This window comes from Elephantulus edwardii, unplaced genomic scaffold (assembly GCF_000299155.1).
Source record: "Elephantulus edwardii isolate Elephantulus edwardi_28Jun2011 unplaced genomic scaffold, EleEdw1.0 scaffold00076, whole genome shotgun sequence".
In the NCBI taxonomy this organism is placed as follows: domain Eukaryota; kingdom Metazoa; phylum Chordata; class Mammalia; order Macroscelidea; family Macroscelididae; genus Elephantulus; species Elephantulus edwardii.
Genome location: NW_006399826.1, coordinates 4130332 through 4149491, shown reverse-complemented (window position 1 = coordinate 4149491; position 19160 = coordinate 4130332). Strand labels below are relative to the sequence as shown.

Below are 19160 nucleotides of genomic sequence, written 5' to 3'. Positions count from 1 at the left end.
CTCCGCCCCCCAGGCCTCGGGCGCCACTGCCCGGAACGCGGGGACCCGGCGGAAGAGCGGCGTGCGCGCGGCCCCGCACCGTACGAGGAGCCTGGACTCGGCCTCTGGCTACACGTGCGAGCGTGGCCCCGGGCCTGGATGCGCCCACGAAGCTCGGGTAGACCGAGTACAGGGTCGTCCTTCTCGCCCTTCTCCACCTGGGAAAGGACTCAACCCAAGTGGAAACACCCCAGATGGAGGCGGTGGCACCCCGATTCTTGTTTCCCAAATTTGGACACGAGGGGGCTAGCCCCCGCTAGCAAATGGGGTGGTGGCCGCGAGCTGGGAGGAAGGAGAGTGGGGGACTTGGGTAGTTCTTCCCCCAAATTGGACAAGCCCAGCGGGATCCAGGCGAGGGACCTGCGGGGCTGCGCCAGGTCCCCAGCGCAGAGGTGTCCCTGGGGGCGCCCGGTGGGTGATGCTGGAACCTCCGCACTGCAACACTGGAATTAGGTCCCAGAAAACCCTAACTAGGCCTGGGGAGACGAGGTCACGGAATGCAGAGGGGCGGTGGCGAGCCGGGGTCTCTGCAGGAAGGTTTGCTGCAGTCTGTCCGCGCTGTCTCCCACCGTCTCCACATTGCTCTCGGGCGACCCCCTCCGTCCGCTCGTGGCAAGATCTCCTGTCTCCCCACCTCCCAGGTCCCTGTATCTCCTCACCTCCCAGGACCCCTCATCCTTCATACAGGTCTCACCAATTATTTACCCCCCTTCTCAACACCTCGTCTTTATAAAGCGGCCCCATAACGCACTTCTTCTTCTGAACCCATTTTCTTCAGTGTCACTAGGAAAGAAAATCGCATACCATATTTATCTGCCTTGTCCATGGACCCTTTTCCTCGGGACCCCATGGGACAGAGTAGAACTACCTAGTGACATTTTCTAGGATGTAGACTCTACGGTACATAACAACAAGCCTTTACCTTAGGGTGCTCTGACAATTTAATGCTAAAGAGTTGTGCTACCAAGCACACCCATGTTTATCGCGGCTTTGTTCACAATAGCAAGGAGTTGGAAACAACCTTAAGTGCCCATCAACAAACGAATGGATAGAGAAGCTGTGGTATATTGACACAATGGGATACTATGCTGCATTGAAAAACAAGGAACTCATGCAATATTATTCAAAATGGGTGACCCCAGAGGACATTATACTGAGTGAAGTATCTCATTCACAAAAGGACAAAAACTGCATGGTGCCACTGTTGTGAAACAGGTCTGACCTCGGGGTTGGGGAGAGACTGAGAAAGATGGGCTCAATAATCTGTACTGCACTGAAACAGATGAGAGAGAGAACTGTTTAAAATGGATATGTGATTAGGTATTTTTGTCATGATAGGAGTCCAGAGCGAGGGCTGCATAGTGGAGTGGACCTGGGGGGAGGGATTGTAAAACAATGAAAGAATTTTTCTTTTACTTTTCCAAAAGGGTAGTGTACTAGGAAGGAGGGTTAGGAGGGAAGAAAAGTACAACAATGAATGGATGGAAATCCAAAGTCTCTGTAAATTTTCATTGAAATTAATAATAAATTTAAAAAAAAAAAGAGTTGTGCTACCAACCCTAAGGCGTACAGTTCAAATCCACCAGCTGCCCCAGGGGAGAAAGATGGGCAGTCTTCTGCCAATTTATTAACATTTACTGCCTCTGAACAATGAATGGATGGAAATCCAAAGTCTCTGTAAATTTTCATTGAAATTAATAATAAATTAAAAAAAAAAAAGAGTTGTGCTACCAACCCTAAGGCGTACAGTTCAAATCCACCAGCTGCCCCAGGGGAGAAAGATGGGCAGTCTTCTGCCAATTTATTAACATTTACTGCCTCTGAAAATTCTCTGGAGGCTCCACGATGGGTCGGTTGAGACTCTATGGTACATAACAACATTAACAACACTCTACCTTAGCAGCTCACTGGCCGATCCAGTCAGTGGATGGGATGGAGCCACAAACCCTTTAGAGTATCCGCCAGGCGCTAAGACTAGCAACCAGAACTCCGTTTCCCTGCACAACATGCTTTTATAAGCGGTTTTAAAATAATTTAGTGACTAATGAATGTTGTTGTTGTTAAGTGACTTACAGCGACCCTGTGAACCAAAGTCCTTGACACCTGCATGACTTTCACCCTTTCTCCAGGTTCATAGGGTTTCCGGAGGCAAGCTATTTACGAAAGTGGGTGCCACTCCTGCTTCCAAGCTTGTTTTAACCGGAGAGCGCCACCAAACACTGTCCGCCATGGGCAACCGTTACCGCATTTGACACATTAGTGTCACAGTGTTCAGCGTCACAGCAACCACAAGTTGCCTCTGTACCTAAGTGGACACACCAGGGCTATACTACCTAGAAGAATGTTTGACCAAAAACAATTAAAGACAGGCCTAATGCCCACAGGCCCGAGGGCCCTACAGGATTTTAAGCTACCTACCGCCTGGAGCAAGCTCTGCGGGCTCTGCCCTTACTTCCCCTTACTTTAAGGCTCAGGGCCGCCCACTCACTTTTGAGGGGCAAAAAGAGCCCTAGCACAGAGCAAAAAGGACCCCAGAAACTTCCCTTGCCTTGACTGCCACCAAGCCGAGCTGCCATTGAGATGCCAGCCATCCCACCAGTCAGCCAGCCGACTTCCAGAGTGAAGGGAGACTCCAGTGCCCAAGTCTCGTGAAGGAAGGGAACTAATGAATACTCTGTAAAAAAAGTAATAATAATTTAGTGATACTTCTCATCCCTGCAGTACTCTCAGCTCTCCTTACTTTTACTACTTAAACTTTTTGCCTTCTCTAAACACGCTGCCTGAAAAGGTCGTAGTTGGCCCACACACAAGGTTTGTGAAAGAACAGGGGAAATCTGTTTAGAAAGGTCCAGAAAAGACACCTCAGTGTTCTCATTTTTGGTTGAATTTGAGGCTACCACAAATCAGCATTACATGCGTACACAATTATTCCCAGAAATCGTATAAAGAAAATTTGTTGAGGGAGCTCTGGTGGCCTAGTGGCAAAAAGCTGCACTGCAATCCCAGAGGTGCACAGTTCGAATCCACCAGATGCTCTGCTGGTGAAGGAGGGGCAATCTCCTCCTGTACCAGTTAGATCCTATTTGACGGTACACACACACAAAATAATAAAATTTTTTTAAAAAAAGAAACTCTATTATCTACAAAGACCAATTCTAAATCATAACTAGGTACACTCTTAGGACTATATGTAGGTAACATTGTGAGAGATGGGGAAAAGATTGAAACTGTCAACAATTTCATCTTACTTGGATCCACAATCAAGACCCTTGGTACCAGCAATCAAGAGACATCAAGAGAGGTATTGCACTGGAAAAGTCTGCAGGCAGGGACCTCTCCAAATTATTGAGAGCAAAGCTGTCAGGTTTGAGGACCAAGGTACATCTGATTCAGGCCATGGTCTTTCTGATTACTTGCTATGCATCTGAGAGCTGGACAATGAATAAGGATGACCAAAGAAGAATTGATGCCTTCAAGCTGTAGTGTTGGAGAAGAGCTTTGGACATCCCATAGATGGCCAAAGTAACAAACAAACATATGTTGGAGAAAGTGCAGCCAGAGTGCTCTTTGGAGGCAAAGATGTTAAAGCTTTGCCTCACATACTTAAGCATGTTGCTAGAAGCTGCTGTTCCTTAGAGAGGTACATGATGCTCAGAAAGGCTTAGGGTTGGAAGGAGAAGAACTTCAACCAGGGGGATTGACACGGTGACTGCTGCAATGGGCTGTAGAGTGTCAAAAAGTGTGAAGATGGCACAGGATAGGACAGGGTTCAGATCTGTGGTTCACAGGGTCACTATGGGTCGTACTTGACTTGATGACACCTAACAACACCATATTCAATGTCTATGTACATAAACAAACTTTGCAAGGGGCCTTTAACAGTCTTGAAGAAAATGTGCTGAGGTCTCTGTGCCCTGAATGGTCTAAAGTAAGAAAACTTCTGCAGCTTGGGCAGGAGGAGGTGGAGGAAAGTGCATCGTCAGGTTTAACCCTTTCTTCTCAGGCCTGCCCCATACTCTCGAGGCCCAGATACTAAATCTCCAAAGGCTGCTCCTTTGACAGCAGGCCTCCTGCCCTTCCATTTCCACTGTGTCCTCCACCCTCTGACCACCCCACTTCTCATCTTCCCTCTCAAGTTGGGTACCAGCCCAGCACCATACCTGTACCAGGCGTCTTCTGCTCAGGGAGGTCCTGCAGGCCGCAGGAACCCTCCCTCGCCTGTTTCCAACCCAGGGTCTCTTCCCACTGCTCAGTGTGACTGCCCAGTCCCCTCATGCGAACCCAACTCCAGCCACTTCTCCGCATGAATTCCACTTGTCACACCCTGTTCTCTCCATCCCAGCACCACCTTTAATCTCAGGAGATGACCATGGCCCTAGATCCCCCCACCCCCATGGAAGGCTTTACCCCCACCTGGACCCTAGGGTCCCTCCTTGGCTCTTGCTCTGTCACTAACCCAGCCACCTTCTCCATCCCTTCCAGCCTCCCGGCCATGCCCCTGCCTGCCAGATGCCCACATAGGACTCCAAGCTGCTTTACGGCTCTCCTGTTGCCACTGGGAAGTTCTGATTTATTTTTTTTTTTAAACAAAACTCTCATTGCCATCAAGTCAGAACCAGCTCAGAGCTGCCCCTCCACAGGGTTCCCAAGGCTGTAAATCGCGGAGGAGATTGCGCATCTTTCTCTCTGAGAACAGCACGTAGGGCCTGTGGGTTATGAGCAACATTCCTCCCAGCATTTAACACGAGACCGTCTGCACTGGGCCTCTCACAGTACATACCCAGTCTGGGTGAGATAAACACTGATTCAAGTGTTTTCCATCCTCAAAGCTCTGTCTACATGCTTCTTGAAGCCCTTCTCTTCCTCTAGCTTACTGGCATATCTCCTCTTCTTAATCAGCTTTTCTATTTCTCAGCGCCCTCACAGAATCTTCACGCTCCATCTGTGGCATCTGGTGGGCAAACTCTTCCTGCTGCTGAGTGCAATCCTAATTGCCCATCCAAAGGACACTTGACTATCCAACTACCAACTTGCACTGCCAACCTAAAGGCACGGAGTTCAAATCCACCAGCTGCTTCACAGGAGAAGGATGGGCCATTTCCTCCCTTGTGATTTACTGCTCTGAAAACCTGCTGGAGGGTCACCTATGGGTCAGTTCCCACTGAATGGTACAAAACAGCAACAAATGACGATGATGACGACAACAACAGCAACAACATGGCCAGCCTTTTCCTTGCAACTTTCCCCCCATACAGTTCATGTTTGTTTCTTTTTCTCACTTACTAACATTTTCTTGAACACCTGGCTAAATCTTGGCAGATCCTTCAACTGCTCTGAAATTAGCCCTCAGAAGAAGAATTGGTATCTTTGAGTTGTGATGCTGGAGAAGATGCCAGGAGAACAAATGAATCTGTCTTGAAGAGGTTTCTCCTTGGAGTCAAGGCTTTTGAAGTTCTGTCTCACATTTCTTTGGGCGTGTGGCCAGAAGGGACTGGTCCCTGAAGAAGGACATCATGGGTGATTTTAATCTGTGGCCCTCAGTCCTGATTTTAATTGGTTTTGGTCAAGCATTCTTCTAAGTGGTATAGCACTGGTCTGTCCATTTGCTGTACAGAGGTAACTCGTAGTTAAGCAGGAGTGGCATCCACTTCTGAAATAGCTTGCCTCCAGATCTCTATGAACGTGGAGAAAGACCTTAGGTGCCCACGTATATGAACCTCAGGGCTCACAGCCAGGAAGAACAAGGATTCCCTTTGTGCCTAGAAATCAGCGGTTGGATAAACTCTCCCTGTGCCACCATATCCTTGTGCACATTCCCCAGGATTCCGAATTCTGGATTCAAACCTGTCATTTCAACTTATTATGAAGTCCTATTTGCCAAAGGAAGTCAGAACATCATTTCCTTAACTATGTGTACATTTGACTCATAACGTTTCAGTATTGAAACTTATGGCATGTGGGCTTCTGTCTTGTGGACTGGGCTGCATCTTTCAGTCCCCACGCCTCGCTTCAAACTTTCTGGAATTACATGATCAAGGACTGGGCTCCTCCATTCACTCTCCACACGTCTACCTTTTCTAAACCCAGAAGCCATTATTGGTTCATTTTCTCAAGAGACTATATCTGTTACCTGTGTGGGAATCAGCAGGTGCTATAAATATATGGGGCGTTCAGGCGGCGTAATCTGTCGGAGTTGCTCTGCTAACTCAAAGCCAGCACCTGGCTGGTGGGTCAGACAGCCAGCTTTAGAGGCCCTGCAAAGATGTATGAGTTAGGCCTGACTTGATGATGGGGAGTGGAGGGGAGGAGAAGGGTGGGGAAGGGAGAGGGGTGGACCTGATCTGAGCTGAGTTGATAAAGAGGCTCAGATACAGCTACACAGAGGAGGCAGTGGACGGATTATCCTTATACCATGAATGCAAACACGACGCCAGGCAACCTGACTTGACTGGTCAGCAGGTTATAGGACTGCTTCACGTTGTATATTGGTTCACTGTGTTTAGAAATCATAATGGCAATCTCTAGCAATATCTCCACACTATTATTCATTGCAGGGTTACCTGTCAAACGGAAACCTGGAAATTTACATGTGTATCAATAGAAGCAAGAAGCTGTACTGCAATCTCGAAGGCACATGACTCGAGGCCACCTGCTGCTCCATGGGAGAAAGATGGGTAATCTCCTCCCGTGCAATTAACTGTCTCTGAAAACCCCCTGGAGGGTGAGCTGTGGGTCGGCTACAACTCTGTGGTGCACAACAACAGCAGTAAGAATATATTTTCACTCTTAAAAGTACATAAATGTAACCATTTATACCTCAATTGTATGTATAAAAACCATGCTGAAGTATGCAAAGAATTTATTGAGTAAAAATAGTGTAGACAAATAGTGTACACTGACTTCAGCCCCCAAAAAGCAGTTATCTGAGGCAAAGATGTCTTGAGTGTCTTTTTTTCAGTCCATTTCCATAAGGAACATCACCTTTTCTACTTAAAAACCTTTAGCTAGTGATACAGAGGGTCAAGGACTGCAGCCTTCAATATGGATTGAGGCTCAGTGTCAAGAAGACAAAGATTCTCACCACTGCATCAATTGGCAGCATCAGGATGGATGGTGAAGAGGTTGAGATTGTTCACAACGTTAGTCTGCTTGGCTCCACAGTCAACACTCTTGGCACGAGCAGCCAGGAAAATAAGACGTATTGCAATGGGAAAGTCTGCTGTTAGGGACCCTCTCTAAAGTGCTCAAAAGCAATGGTGTGTCTCTGGAGACTAAGGTGCATCTGATACAGGCCATGGTCTTTGCAATCACTTGTTATATGTAGAGAACTGGACAATGACCAGGGAGGACAGAAGGAGAATTGATGCTTTTGAGCTTTAGTGTTGGAGAAGAGTGCTGAGGGTGCCATGAACTGCTAAGAAAACAAACAGATTTATCCTAGAGAGGGTTAGACCGGGCTGCTCCTTGGAGGCAAGGATTCTGAGACTTCGCCTGACATACTTTGGTCATGCTGTAAGGAGGGACAGGTCCTTGGAGAAAGACATCATGCTTGGAAGGGTAGAGGGCGGGCGCAGGAGGGGAAGGCCCTCTGGGAGATGGATTGATTCGGTGACTGGGGCAATCGGCATGAGTGTGTCAGAGACAGTGAGATTGGCACAGGACAGAGCAGAGTTTAGAGATGTTGTACATAGGGTCACTATGAGTCGCAAGCGACTCGACGGCACATAACAACAACAACAAGACCTACCTATACTGTACCAAACCCTGGATAAACATATAGTTTCCTTGTGCCCCAGGAGAAGAAGAGAGAAAGGTTTTCAGATGGCTACACGTGCTTCCTGGCACCCACGTGGGGGGAAGCCTCCAGATCAGTGTGGACTCTGTCCAGTCCACATATGCACCGTCCAGGTGAGTCACTATCTCAGAGGGCTGACATTTCCCTCCACAGGTAGGAGAGAGAAGATCAGGAAAGAGCTTCGTGTGGATGTTTACTTCAGAGAATGCAAAAGAAATTCATCTTGTAAAAATTCATTTTGTAAAACGTGAGAATAAACAATCCTTGACTGGCTGGATCGTGCTTAGAAGCGTTGAGAAAGGAGAATAGCAAGAAAGTTGGGCAAAGGTGGATTCCTCCCAAAGCTGATGCCTAGTGTCCCCTCTTCTGCACAGACCTCCTGCACAGCCTTTTATTTCCCCAAATGCAAAGTGGAGAGTCATTTTTTAAAAAGCACTTAAACATTTTATACATAATTTTTATTTTGTAACTGTGTGTTCTCGTCTTCAAAAATAGATTTAAAATTGAACAAATACCAGGCCCACACAACCTGGATTTGCTGCTAAGAAAAAAACAACATATATTAAGCTAATCCTTGTCTTTGACTCCCTCTCTCTATCTCTCTCCTCCCACCCCATCCTCCTCTGCCTCTTCCTGACAAAAACAGCCAAGTCAAAGTTGTTTCCTTGAGTCCTTCAAAGAAGAGTCTTAAGAAACAGAGAGAGACAGACAGCTACTGTCACACTAACTCTAGCTTGTGTCAGGGACAACAGAAGAGAATGCTGCTGGGTCCTGAGGCACCTTCACAACCACTGAATTGCCTGGATATCTTAACCCCTTGTTGTGGCTGATGTGATAATCCATCTCATTGAGGATCTCCTTCCCCTTCATGGACCCTCTTCTCTGCTAAACACAGTGTCCTCTTGTAGCAATACATCCCCACACTGACGTGGCCAAAGCAAGCCAGATGGGCAAGGTTCTGTTGGGATCTGTAAGGTTTTCATTGGTCAGCTCCTGGGAGTAGATCACCATTCCCCTCTTCCTGTCCAGTTCCATCTGGAAACTACTGCAACCTGTCCACTAGGCACAGGTAACCCTGGTATTTTAAATATTAGCAACATAGCTCCAGCACCTGAGCAAAGCATAAGCCCTCACAGTAGAACACAGTGACCAATAGACAGTGGGAAGAACACTGTTAGGTGCTGTCCAATCACCTTTAACTCCTAGCAACCTAATGCCCAGCAGAGGGCAGCCCTGGCCAATTCTGTGCAGCCTTACAGTCGGCTCTACTTAAACCATTGTTGCAATCACGTGTCTGTATTTCTCATTGGGAATCTTCTTCTTGCTAACACTTCTGTCCAAGCAAGATAATGCTTCTCCAGGGACTGATCCTTCCAGGAAGGTTTCTGCTGGGGAAGTTAAAATATAACCTCACTGAAAAACAACGCAAAAGCCCATTTGTAAAGTGGAACTGAGGTGGCGTCGTGGTAAGGAGTTGTACTGCTAATCCAAAGGCATGTAGTTCAAATCCACAAGATGCTCTGTGGGAGAGTGATGGGCCAGTGCCTCGAGTGTGATTTCAGGCCACTGAAAACCTGCTGCAGGGTCAACTATGGGTCTGTTCTGACTTCATGGTACACAACAACAATTTGCAAGACTAACATCAGTAGCAAAATTGTCCTCATGTCTGGTCCTTGAGGAAGCCAGATAGATAGACAGATCAAAGCGTCAGCATGCTTGCATCTTTCCATTCATGGTTTTCTGGCTCATTTTCTTTTCTTTTTTTAAAAAATCCAGATTTTATTGTAAGTTTATAAAGAACTTGGATTTCCATTCATTCATTGTTGTACATTTTCCCCCTTGCTCCCCTCTTCATCTGCTTTTCTGGCTCGTTTTCATTTTTTTTTCTTTCTTTTCACCCCCTACTAGTTTATTTACAAAATTCAAATACAAATTTGAACAAATTATTTCAATTTCCCTCACCTCCCCATCCATCAAATTATACAGCCCAATGATTAATCCCCCCATCCCCCTGTACATCCTCATCCCTCTGCTTCCAGCCTCTCCCACTCCTCCTGGATCTTTATACTCATTCTACAATAACGGTTTTATACAATATTTATCCTTATGTGACTGAGTTAGTTCACGCAGCATGATACTCTCCAGTCCCTCCCAAGTTAGGTAAATATTTACAAAGTTATTGCTCCTGCGTACTGCATAGTATTCCATTGTGTGATTGTACCATAATTTCTCAATCCATTTGTTTGTGGTTAGGCATTTGGGCTGTTTCCGTGTTCTTGCAAAGGTGAATAACACTCCTCTGAACATTGGTGTACAAACCTCAGTTTATGTCTCAGTTCTCATATTCTCAGGGTATATTCCAAGTAGTGGAATAGCTGGGTCATATGGAACTTCTATGTTCAGCTTTTTGAGGAAGCGCCAAACTGCCTTCCAGAATGGTTGCACCATCTTACAATCCCACCAACAATGAGGTACCATCTCACTCCAGTAAGAGTGGCAAAGTTTAACAGGGCAACAAATAATAGACGCTAGAGAAGAAGTGGCAAGAAATGAACGCTGGCCCATTTTCAATCGAGTTTTCAGCCCTGTGAAAGACTTGTAGTTACCAAATGGTACCACCAGGTGGCAGACGTGACTTGTTGATAAGTGATTTCGCTTTGGTTCTCACGCATTGTGACCCCAAGTACTAAGCAGGAGATCCTCCCAGATCCTGTATCATCCTAACAATGTCTGCTGTGCTTACACTGTTGTGGCAGCCACAGTGGCAACCCATCTTGTCGGCCTCCTTTGATAACAGAAGAATTGATGCCTTTGGAGAAGAGGGCTGAAGATCCTACTGATTGCCAACAGACCCAACAGGTATGTCTTGGAGAAGGTGCAGCCAGCGTGCTCCTGAGGGGCAAAGATGATGAGGTTTCATCTCACATACTTTGGGCATCTTGCTAGGAGAGGCTGTTCCTTGGAGAGGGCCATCATGCTTGGAAAGGTGGAAGATCAGTGAAGGAGAAAAAGACCCTGAACCAGGTAGCTGACAGCAGCAATGGGCTCACGTGTGTCAGGAAGTGGGAGGCTGACACAGGATAGGACAGGGTTCAGATCTATTTTTCATAGGGTTGCTATGAATCATACTGGATATGATGGCACCTATCAATATTAAATATGACTGAAAAGCTACTTAGGAGAAGGAATAATAGACTTCACACACAAGTGATTTGTAAACAAACAATTTTTAATGTAAATAATTTTAATTAAAAAAAATTATGTATGCTTTCGTGACGTTTTGGAAATGACGTGTCTAACAAGAATTCATTTCTAAAGTGTACAGAAAACTCCAACATCCCAATAAGAAAAAGACAACCTATGAGAAGAATGATTTGACAAATTACTTCTAAAAAACCAGTCATTGAGAACTATGGAGCTCAGTTCTTCTCTAATGTGCATGGGGCCACCAGGATTTGGGTTCAACTCAGCAGAAACTGGTTTATGGGTAACTTTCCTCTTCGACTCTTAGCAGTTACACAGTGTCTCTAGCCCTTCTTGCCACATCAGTTTTCATTTATACAGAGACGACGTTTTACATCATTTGTTTGCCTCATGCTGTGATTGTCTTCTCTTCTGCTCCTTTGCCCAGACCTGCATCACCTTCCTTCAGGTACTGAGCCTATCCCCATGCATCTACTACCCACATGGAATGTTTATAACAGTGACCAGCGGGTTTCCTACCTGCCGTATATTCTGTCTAACATCAAGAAGGCCATGTATGGTACGTTTGAAGAGACAGGTTCCAAATGAGCTGGAGCCTGCGTGGCCCAGAATGCAGGCTATCTGGTTCAGCCTTGAGGTCAACTACAGTATCAGCAACTGATATCTGGGAATGTTCAAATGTTCTTGTGATTCTTTTGTGAACATCTCACCAAAGGACATCTTTCCTGACATTTTAAATAACACCTAAAGTGCACATGAACATATTGGTGTGTTTCCTTTTACAGGGGAGAGAGTGATTTATGCACAGAATCCCCCCACCCCACCCCCAGCTCCTGGGAGGAGATGGAGCCCTGCAGAGAGATCAACCTATTCCCCCTTGGACTACGGAACACCCACCACTAACCACCCCACTTCCCACTCACTATATTGGTCTGTTTCTTTTCACAGGTGAGAGAGCAATCATAACTGAATTTTTTACTGTTTTGTCTTCCTATTGCACGTGGTGTTTTGATGATAAATATCCTTGAATAAAGGTTCAACCTTAACTGAGCACTTCAACCTCAACCTTCCACAGGATGGTCAGAAACATGGTTCTGGACCAGACATCTTTCCACCTGCCACAGTCATGTCAGCTCATGTCCCCCAGGCTCCCTTTTTCACGCTCTAGTTTTTCTTTTCTTTCCCAGCCTTTTCAGGTGTTTTCAGTTTCTTTGTGAGGTTTTGTTTTTGTTTTTCATTATCTTCTGCTTGCTTTGGGGGTAGGTGTGTCAGAGACAATAAGATTGGCACAGGATAGAGAAGGGTTTAGGGCTGTTGTACATAAGGTCGCTATGAGTTGCAGGTGACTAGATAGCACATAACAACAACCACCTTTCTATTCTGATCCTCGTTCCTTTTAGCCATTTCAATTTGGGATTTTCTTTTACTGTCTACTTTTGTCTTCTTTTTTTTTCTCTTTTTCAAGCAGCCCAGGCTCGCACACACACACCCCTACCAGGCTCGCACTCACACACCCCCCTACCTCCAACAGCCTCACCCACTACGCAGGAGTAAAGACTGGCTCCTCTTCCACATGATCACTAACAGACTGTGGCCAGCACCAGCTCAAACTATCCCCACCTGCTTTACATGATCAGTGGACTACACATATACTTTGATCCTATCACATTTACTAGAAGAAAGGAGGTGAAATACTAAGAACTGCCAAACTAGAAAGCTCCTTAACATATTTAAACAGCTCAATCAGATATATCAAAACAAAACAATACAAAGAAAGCAACATTGCAATATCTTAGAGGCAAAAGACAACTTCAAACCATACATAGCCCCACCCAAAACAAAAGAAAAACATCCCCAGGAAAAAACAGCACAAACAAGCAACCAAAAGACAGAACCTGAAAATCTTTCAGAGGAAGAAATGCTACTGAAGCTTCCTAATCAATTAATCCTAATTCAAAAGAATGGAGATTGAGTGCTTTCAGAAAAAAATGTAAGGAAACCATAAACAAAATCAGGGAAAACACAGACAACATTTTAGAAGAATTTTTCAACGAACAAAAATAGCACAAGCAAATAGATAAATGGAAAATTAAAAGTCATACAAACATAGCAAATTAAATTCAGAAATAGGTAACATGTCGGAAGGACAAAAGAAGTGAAGCAAGGAAACACAGAACTGTAAGAAAGGAGATAAATCCCTCAGTATTAATCTGTTAGAAGAAAAACTGGAAAAAAAGGAAGAAAAGGGAAGAAAGTCATAAGAATTATATGAGACATCATCACGAGGAATAGCGTATGTGTGACGAAGATTTCAGAAAAGACAGGAAAATTAAAAACACAGAGGAAATCGCTGAACATCTGCTGGGGGGGAAAAGGCCAAAATACTATGAAAAGTAGAGAAATGTGCGTTGGGAAAGTTGAGCAACTCCAAACAAGATAGATTCCAACAGAAAAACACCAAGACATATCATTAATAAATTTAAAAAAAAAACCAAAGAGAATGAAAGAGTATGGAAAGCAGCTCTAGAAAAAACAAAGTTCTTCCACATAGAGAACCAATAAGATTAATCTCCAATTTCCCAGCAGAGAAACCATGCAGGCAAGAAGGCAATGGAATGACATGTACAAAACTCTAAAGGGAGGGGGGAAAGTCAATAAAAAAAGTACCATTGTCCCTCAAAGATGATGGCAAGATTAGGAAATTTCCAGATAAACAGAAATGAAGAAATTTGTGCAAACTAGACCCATCTCACAAGAAATGCTAAAGGAGGTTCTTTAGACAGAAAACCAAAACCAACAGACAACAACCTGAAATTAATACACATAACCACATCACTTAGAAGCCAATTCAGACCTCAAAAATACATAAAGGAAAATAAACTAACGATACTAGAAATAGGAAATCAGAAGTATCGGTCCACTGAGGCGGATAATCACAAAGTAAAAAGACATCACAAACAAGCAGTGTCATTACAGAACTTCCCAGTGGAGCAAAAGTCTAGATAAAGTGAACTGTTTTAGACTTGGAAATAAGACAGTCATTCTTAGATGGTTGCCAGTGATACAAAGAGAGGAAGATGGGAATAAAATTAGTAAATAGAAAATTAGTATTGTTGTTGTTGTTGTGTTTTGTCGAGTTGGAACCAACCCACAGCTGACCCTGTAATAGCAGGTTTTCAGAGTAAATTAATCACACTGGAGGAGACTGCTCACGTTTCTCCAGTGGAGCAGCTGGTGGATTTGAAGTGCATACCTCTGAGATTGCAGCACAGCTTCTTAACATTAGGTTACCACCAGAGCTCCCTAAATAGAAAGTAGACACCTACTAATACATGTGAAATTAAAGGCAATATACAATAAAGGGATGAGCAGTATGAAACCACCAAAAAAAGGAAAAGACATAAAGAGATACACAAGAAATACACTCAACAGTAGATACATATGAAGACAGTAAAGAGGAATAAATGGACATAAGTGAAAAAACACTACATATGGGTCCATACATAGTTTTGGCAGCTGATATTTCTACATTCATGTTGTTGTTGTTGTTAAGTGCTATTGAGTCAAGTTAGACTCATAGCGACCCTATGAACAAAAGATCTGAACCCTGTTCTATCCTGTGCCATCATCCCACTTCCTGACACACTAGAGCCCATTGCAGCTGTCACCTTGTCAGTCCACCTGGCCAAGGGTTTTCCTCTCCTTCGCCGACCCTCTATCCTTCCCAGTGTCATGTCCCTTTCCAAGGAATAGTCAGTGCCTCCTAGCAACATGCCCAAAGTATGTGAGGTGAAGCCTCATCATCCTTGCCTCCAAAGAGCACTCCAGCTGCTCCCTCTCTAAGACGTATCTGTTTGTTCTTTTGGCCATCCATGGGATGTTCAGTGCTCTTCTCCAACACCGTAGTTCAAAGGCATCAATTCTTCTATCATCCTTATGCATATTAGTATGTGCTATAAGTACATCCATATATATGTTTATCCTCTCATATAAGTATGTGCTATAAATACATCCATATACCTGGCAGGGCCAACAGCAGCAATACTTCTTAATCATAACCCAACATCCTGACAGAAGGAGTTGATAGTTCTAGACTCTTGGGACCGCATTCTTGGGGAACAATCAAGGTCAATCGGCATAACACAGTCCACGAAGCCAAGGTTCTAGGTCCTACTTTGGTGAGTAGCAAAAGAGATCATAAAAGCTTACAAGTAGCCATTAAACAGTTAGCTATAACTATCGGTCTCTTCCTCTCCAGAATAAAGAAGGAAGGAAAAAAAGCAAAGATGTATTGACATAATTAGTCCAAAAGTCAATGAACCAGTTGGATTCAACTTCCGCAACCCTGAGAGCAGAACTAAATGGTGCCCCACTGACCTCTTTAAAAGAGAATACAGCAGAAAATCCTGGATAGAGTCAGGGGAAATGCGGAACAAAACTCAACGAGCAAGTAACATCAGGAGGCAGCCAAAGGCCAAAGTGACGACCTCATGCTGTAGCATAGTCACCGCTAATCGAAAGGTTGAGTGTTCCTGTAGTTCAAATCCACCACGGGCTCCATGAAAAAAGATAGTCTCCTCCCTTGATGATTTTCTTTTATTTGTATCTATGTACTTGTACTGACTTTACTAAGAAACAGTATACTTAGAGCTTTATAAAACTATTTTCTACCCCTGCTTTTGGATGTGTGTATCCTCCCATTAAGATCTGCAGCTTAAAATTTACAACTTCCAAAACCAGTGGAAGGACACTATGAATCAGAATTGATTGAACAGGAAGCAGGTGAGAGTCTTTCTTTACCTCCCAAAGGAAAAAGACAGTCCTTGTTCAAAAGAGCAGGTTTACTGGACCAAATTACAGATTTAATAACAGCAGGTATACCTGTAAAAGAGACATATCAATACATGCACAAAACATTTCTTAGGAGATAAAGTCCTCTCATTTCTCAGGAACCAGTAAATGGTGACAGTCTTCACTTCCTTTCAACACGGGGAGCACCTGAGATCCTACAGACAGGAAGCGTGGAGAAGATAAATCCAAAGGCATATGCATCAGGTACACCCCAAAGTTCACCTGGGAACAAAAAAAGTCAGCAATAAAACACATTACTTCTGCAAGGGAAATAATTTTGTGAGCAACAATGTTCATTTAAAATCAAATACCTGCGAAGTCTCATTTCCAGGTGGTTTTCTGGGAGTCACTCTGCATTTCTTTATTTCTGGACACATTCTTTTTACCTTTTGGAAGCAGACTGCCAAACCTCCCCCCGCACCCCAGGCACTTCTAAGCGGGTTGCAATCACTAACCTTTCAGCTAGTAGTTAAGTGTCTCACTGTTTGCATCACCTTGGGACTCTGAGTCTAATATAAATGTTCACCCATATAGCCTGTACCCCGCAGTGTAACAGGTATTAAAATTTAGTATGGCTTGTCTCTTTCTAACAGCTTCTACAGCTGATTTTCAGTTATAAACAGAGAATTTATGATAAGGATTGCTCTAGACATGCTCTCTACAGAACTTTGGTGGCAAAGTAGGTAAGGAGTTATGCTGCCAGCCCAAAGGCATGAGGTTCAAATTCACCAGCTGCTCTGTAAAAAGGAAGATGTACAATTGCCTCTGATGTGATTTACTGCCTCTGAAAACCCACTCAGCTAAGTGTTGGTCCCAACTCAGTGGCAATGAGACGAGTTTGTGAATACTTGCTCACAGGTTTCTCTTTGGCTCTAAGGATTCTGTTTTCCTAATTGACCTGACTTTATTGCAGCGTTGTGATCGTCTCACAGGAAGAATAAACACCACCAAGAACCCTGATTTGAGAAAATCAATTACTGTCTTGTTTGTTTGGCTGAGTACAGTGTAGTCTATTGATGGCACATAACATCCACTGAGAATGTTTTCTTGTATGGCAGCACTAGCTAAGGCATTTGGTTTGCAAGCAAAAAGCCCTGGCGGAAAATGTGAGTCTGAAAAGAAATCCTTCTAAAGTCGGGTGCTAAGGGTTTCTTGTTCAAAATCTCTTTCCTAGCCATTACTGAACTGTTTATTTTGTGCTATTTTTTTGTGCTAAGGAGATAGGATTAGGGTGGAATGCAAGCCCCACGCCACTAGAGGTTTTTAAGAGCTAACTGCTAGCTCTCTTTTGGGGATGCCCGCTTTCCAGTTGTACTGCAACTAATAGTCTACAGCACTCACCAGTCTCTGCAAAACCAGCCTGCATACCTACAGTCACAGGAGTCCCTCCCCTGATGAATCTGAGTCTCTGGGAGACCTTCCAGAGAACCAATGAACGCAAGGGACACAGAGGAATGAGGGAACCAAGGAGGGACTATCGGTGTTGGAAATCGTGTTATATAGCAAATCACACATCTGGGCCACTGCAGACTCCACATTTCTTCTAATTTAGCAAATAAATTACGACTACATAAAGAATCTGCATCTTTTTAAAATGCAGCTTTTATAACCTATAAATCCATAACAACAGCAATGAGATGATTTAACTCTTAAAAAGATGACTCACAGGTTTAGTTTAATGAAATTTATGTAAGAATATTTCTATGCAGGTACTCTATTCACCGTAAGACACATTTCATGAGATCTTCTAGTGAAGAAAACAATGATTAAGACAATGGAACTGCTTGACTTATCTATTACTTAAACTCCATGTCTCTTTAACAAGAGTTGAGAGTATAAAAAAATGCATATAATGCAGTTTATAAGGATGAAAGACATTTGGAAACAGTAGTGATGGCTACATAACATAGTGAATATCATTAATGTCACTGAAATGTATAAAAATGGTTTAAGTGGCTTTTTTTGTTATGTTTTATTATAAGAAAATGTTTTTTTTTAAAAAAAAGAAAACATAAATACAGCAAACAAACAAACAAGTGAGCAAGTGGATGGAAAGAAAATAGAATGAACCATGGACAAGAGGCCATCACCTTACTCCAGAAGGCACCTCAAATCCCCGCATTCCTCAGAATGATTCGGCACTCTGATGGTGCACTTAACACATCAGGACCTTAAGACAAAGTATGAGCTTTCGCCATCATGCTCACCTTTCTCTTTCGACTCTCAGAAAGTTTCTGGAAAACATCTTGGCTTCGTTGCCCCGTTTGCTGGTCGATGCAAATCATTTGGCATCTATGACAAGGTCCCAAAACCTAGAAGGTGAGAAGGAAAAAGACAATGATGCCATAAACATGTCCAGATGCTCATAATTTCCAGGAAGGAACCTGGGTCCAGGAGGGCTGGGGGTGGGAGGTCTGTCCTGGATTCGGTTTAGACTTGCACAAAAATGCTCAGTAGTGTTACCCCCAACTCTGAAGGACCGGAAAGTGGCACCAGATCACAATGCTTGCTGGGGAATTGGGAGCATTTCTTCACCAAATGAAAGGCTCCTCCTGCTGGGCTATTCAGAGAAGAGCAGTTGTCAATCCCAGATGATGACTACCAGGGGATGTAAGGGATCTGAGGAAGAAAGGAACCGGAGAAGATCAACAGCCGAGACCCAGCAAGAAAGTCATCAGAATGAGCCTCTGGGTGCTCCCAACTGAGCACTTAAAAGAGTTTAAATGGTGAATTGTACGTAGATCTTTTTCACTACGATAACAGGAAAACAGAAAAGAACTTTAGCATATTCACACCTGTTTACACAACAATTTTGTTTCTAGACATTCAACCAAAGTAAAGAATCGTAAGCACAAACACAGGTCCATGTGGAGGGATAGCCATGACATTATTCTTAATAAGAAAAGACTGTTACTCTCTTAAGTGTCAAGCAGATAGAGAAGAATGGGTAAGCAATCCATGCTGTATCTCTACGGTGTGTATCGCTCAGCTGTGCAAATTAATCTACGTTGAGCTTTAATTCAAATGGGAAAACTTTTATATAGTTGTACGTTAGGCTTTAATTCAAATGGGAAAACTTTTATATGGTTGATATAAGTAGGAAACAAAATGACAGAGATGTTTTTACACATTTGTACGAAACTGAGGAAGACCAGAGGCATTTGCTGCAGAAGGTCAAGGACTGCAACCTTCAATATGGGTTGAAGCTCAACATCATTTCACCCCAGTCAAAATAGCAAAATTTAACAGAACAGCAAGCAACAAATGCTGG

At 43.9% G+C, this 19160-nt stretch overlaps 1 protein-coding gene across 1 annotated transcript in view; it reads right to left on the bottom strand.

Moving 5' to 3' along the window:
* Window positions 1-15976: 15976 nt before the first annotated feature.
* Window positions 15977-19160, bottom strand: part of MOCOS (molybdenum cofactor sulfurase) — a 65913-nt gene continuing 62729 nt past the window's right edge. The window contains exons 14-15 of the mRNA XM_006889231.1: window positions 18097-18201; window positions 15977-16111 (exon numbers count right to left, since the gene is read on the bottom strand). Coding sequence (XP_006889293.1) covers window positions 15977-16111; window positions 18097-18201 — 240 coding nt within the window. The remainder of the gene's footprint in view (window positions 16112-18096; window positions 18202-19160) is intronic.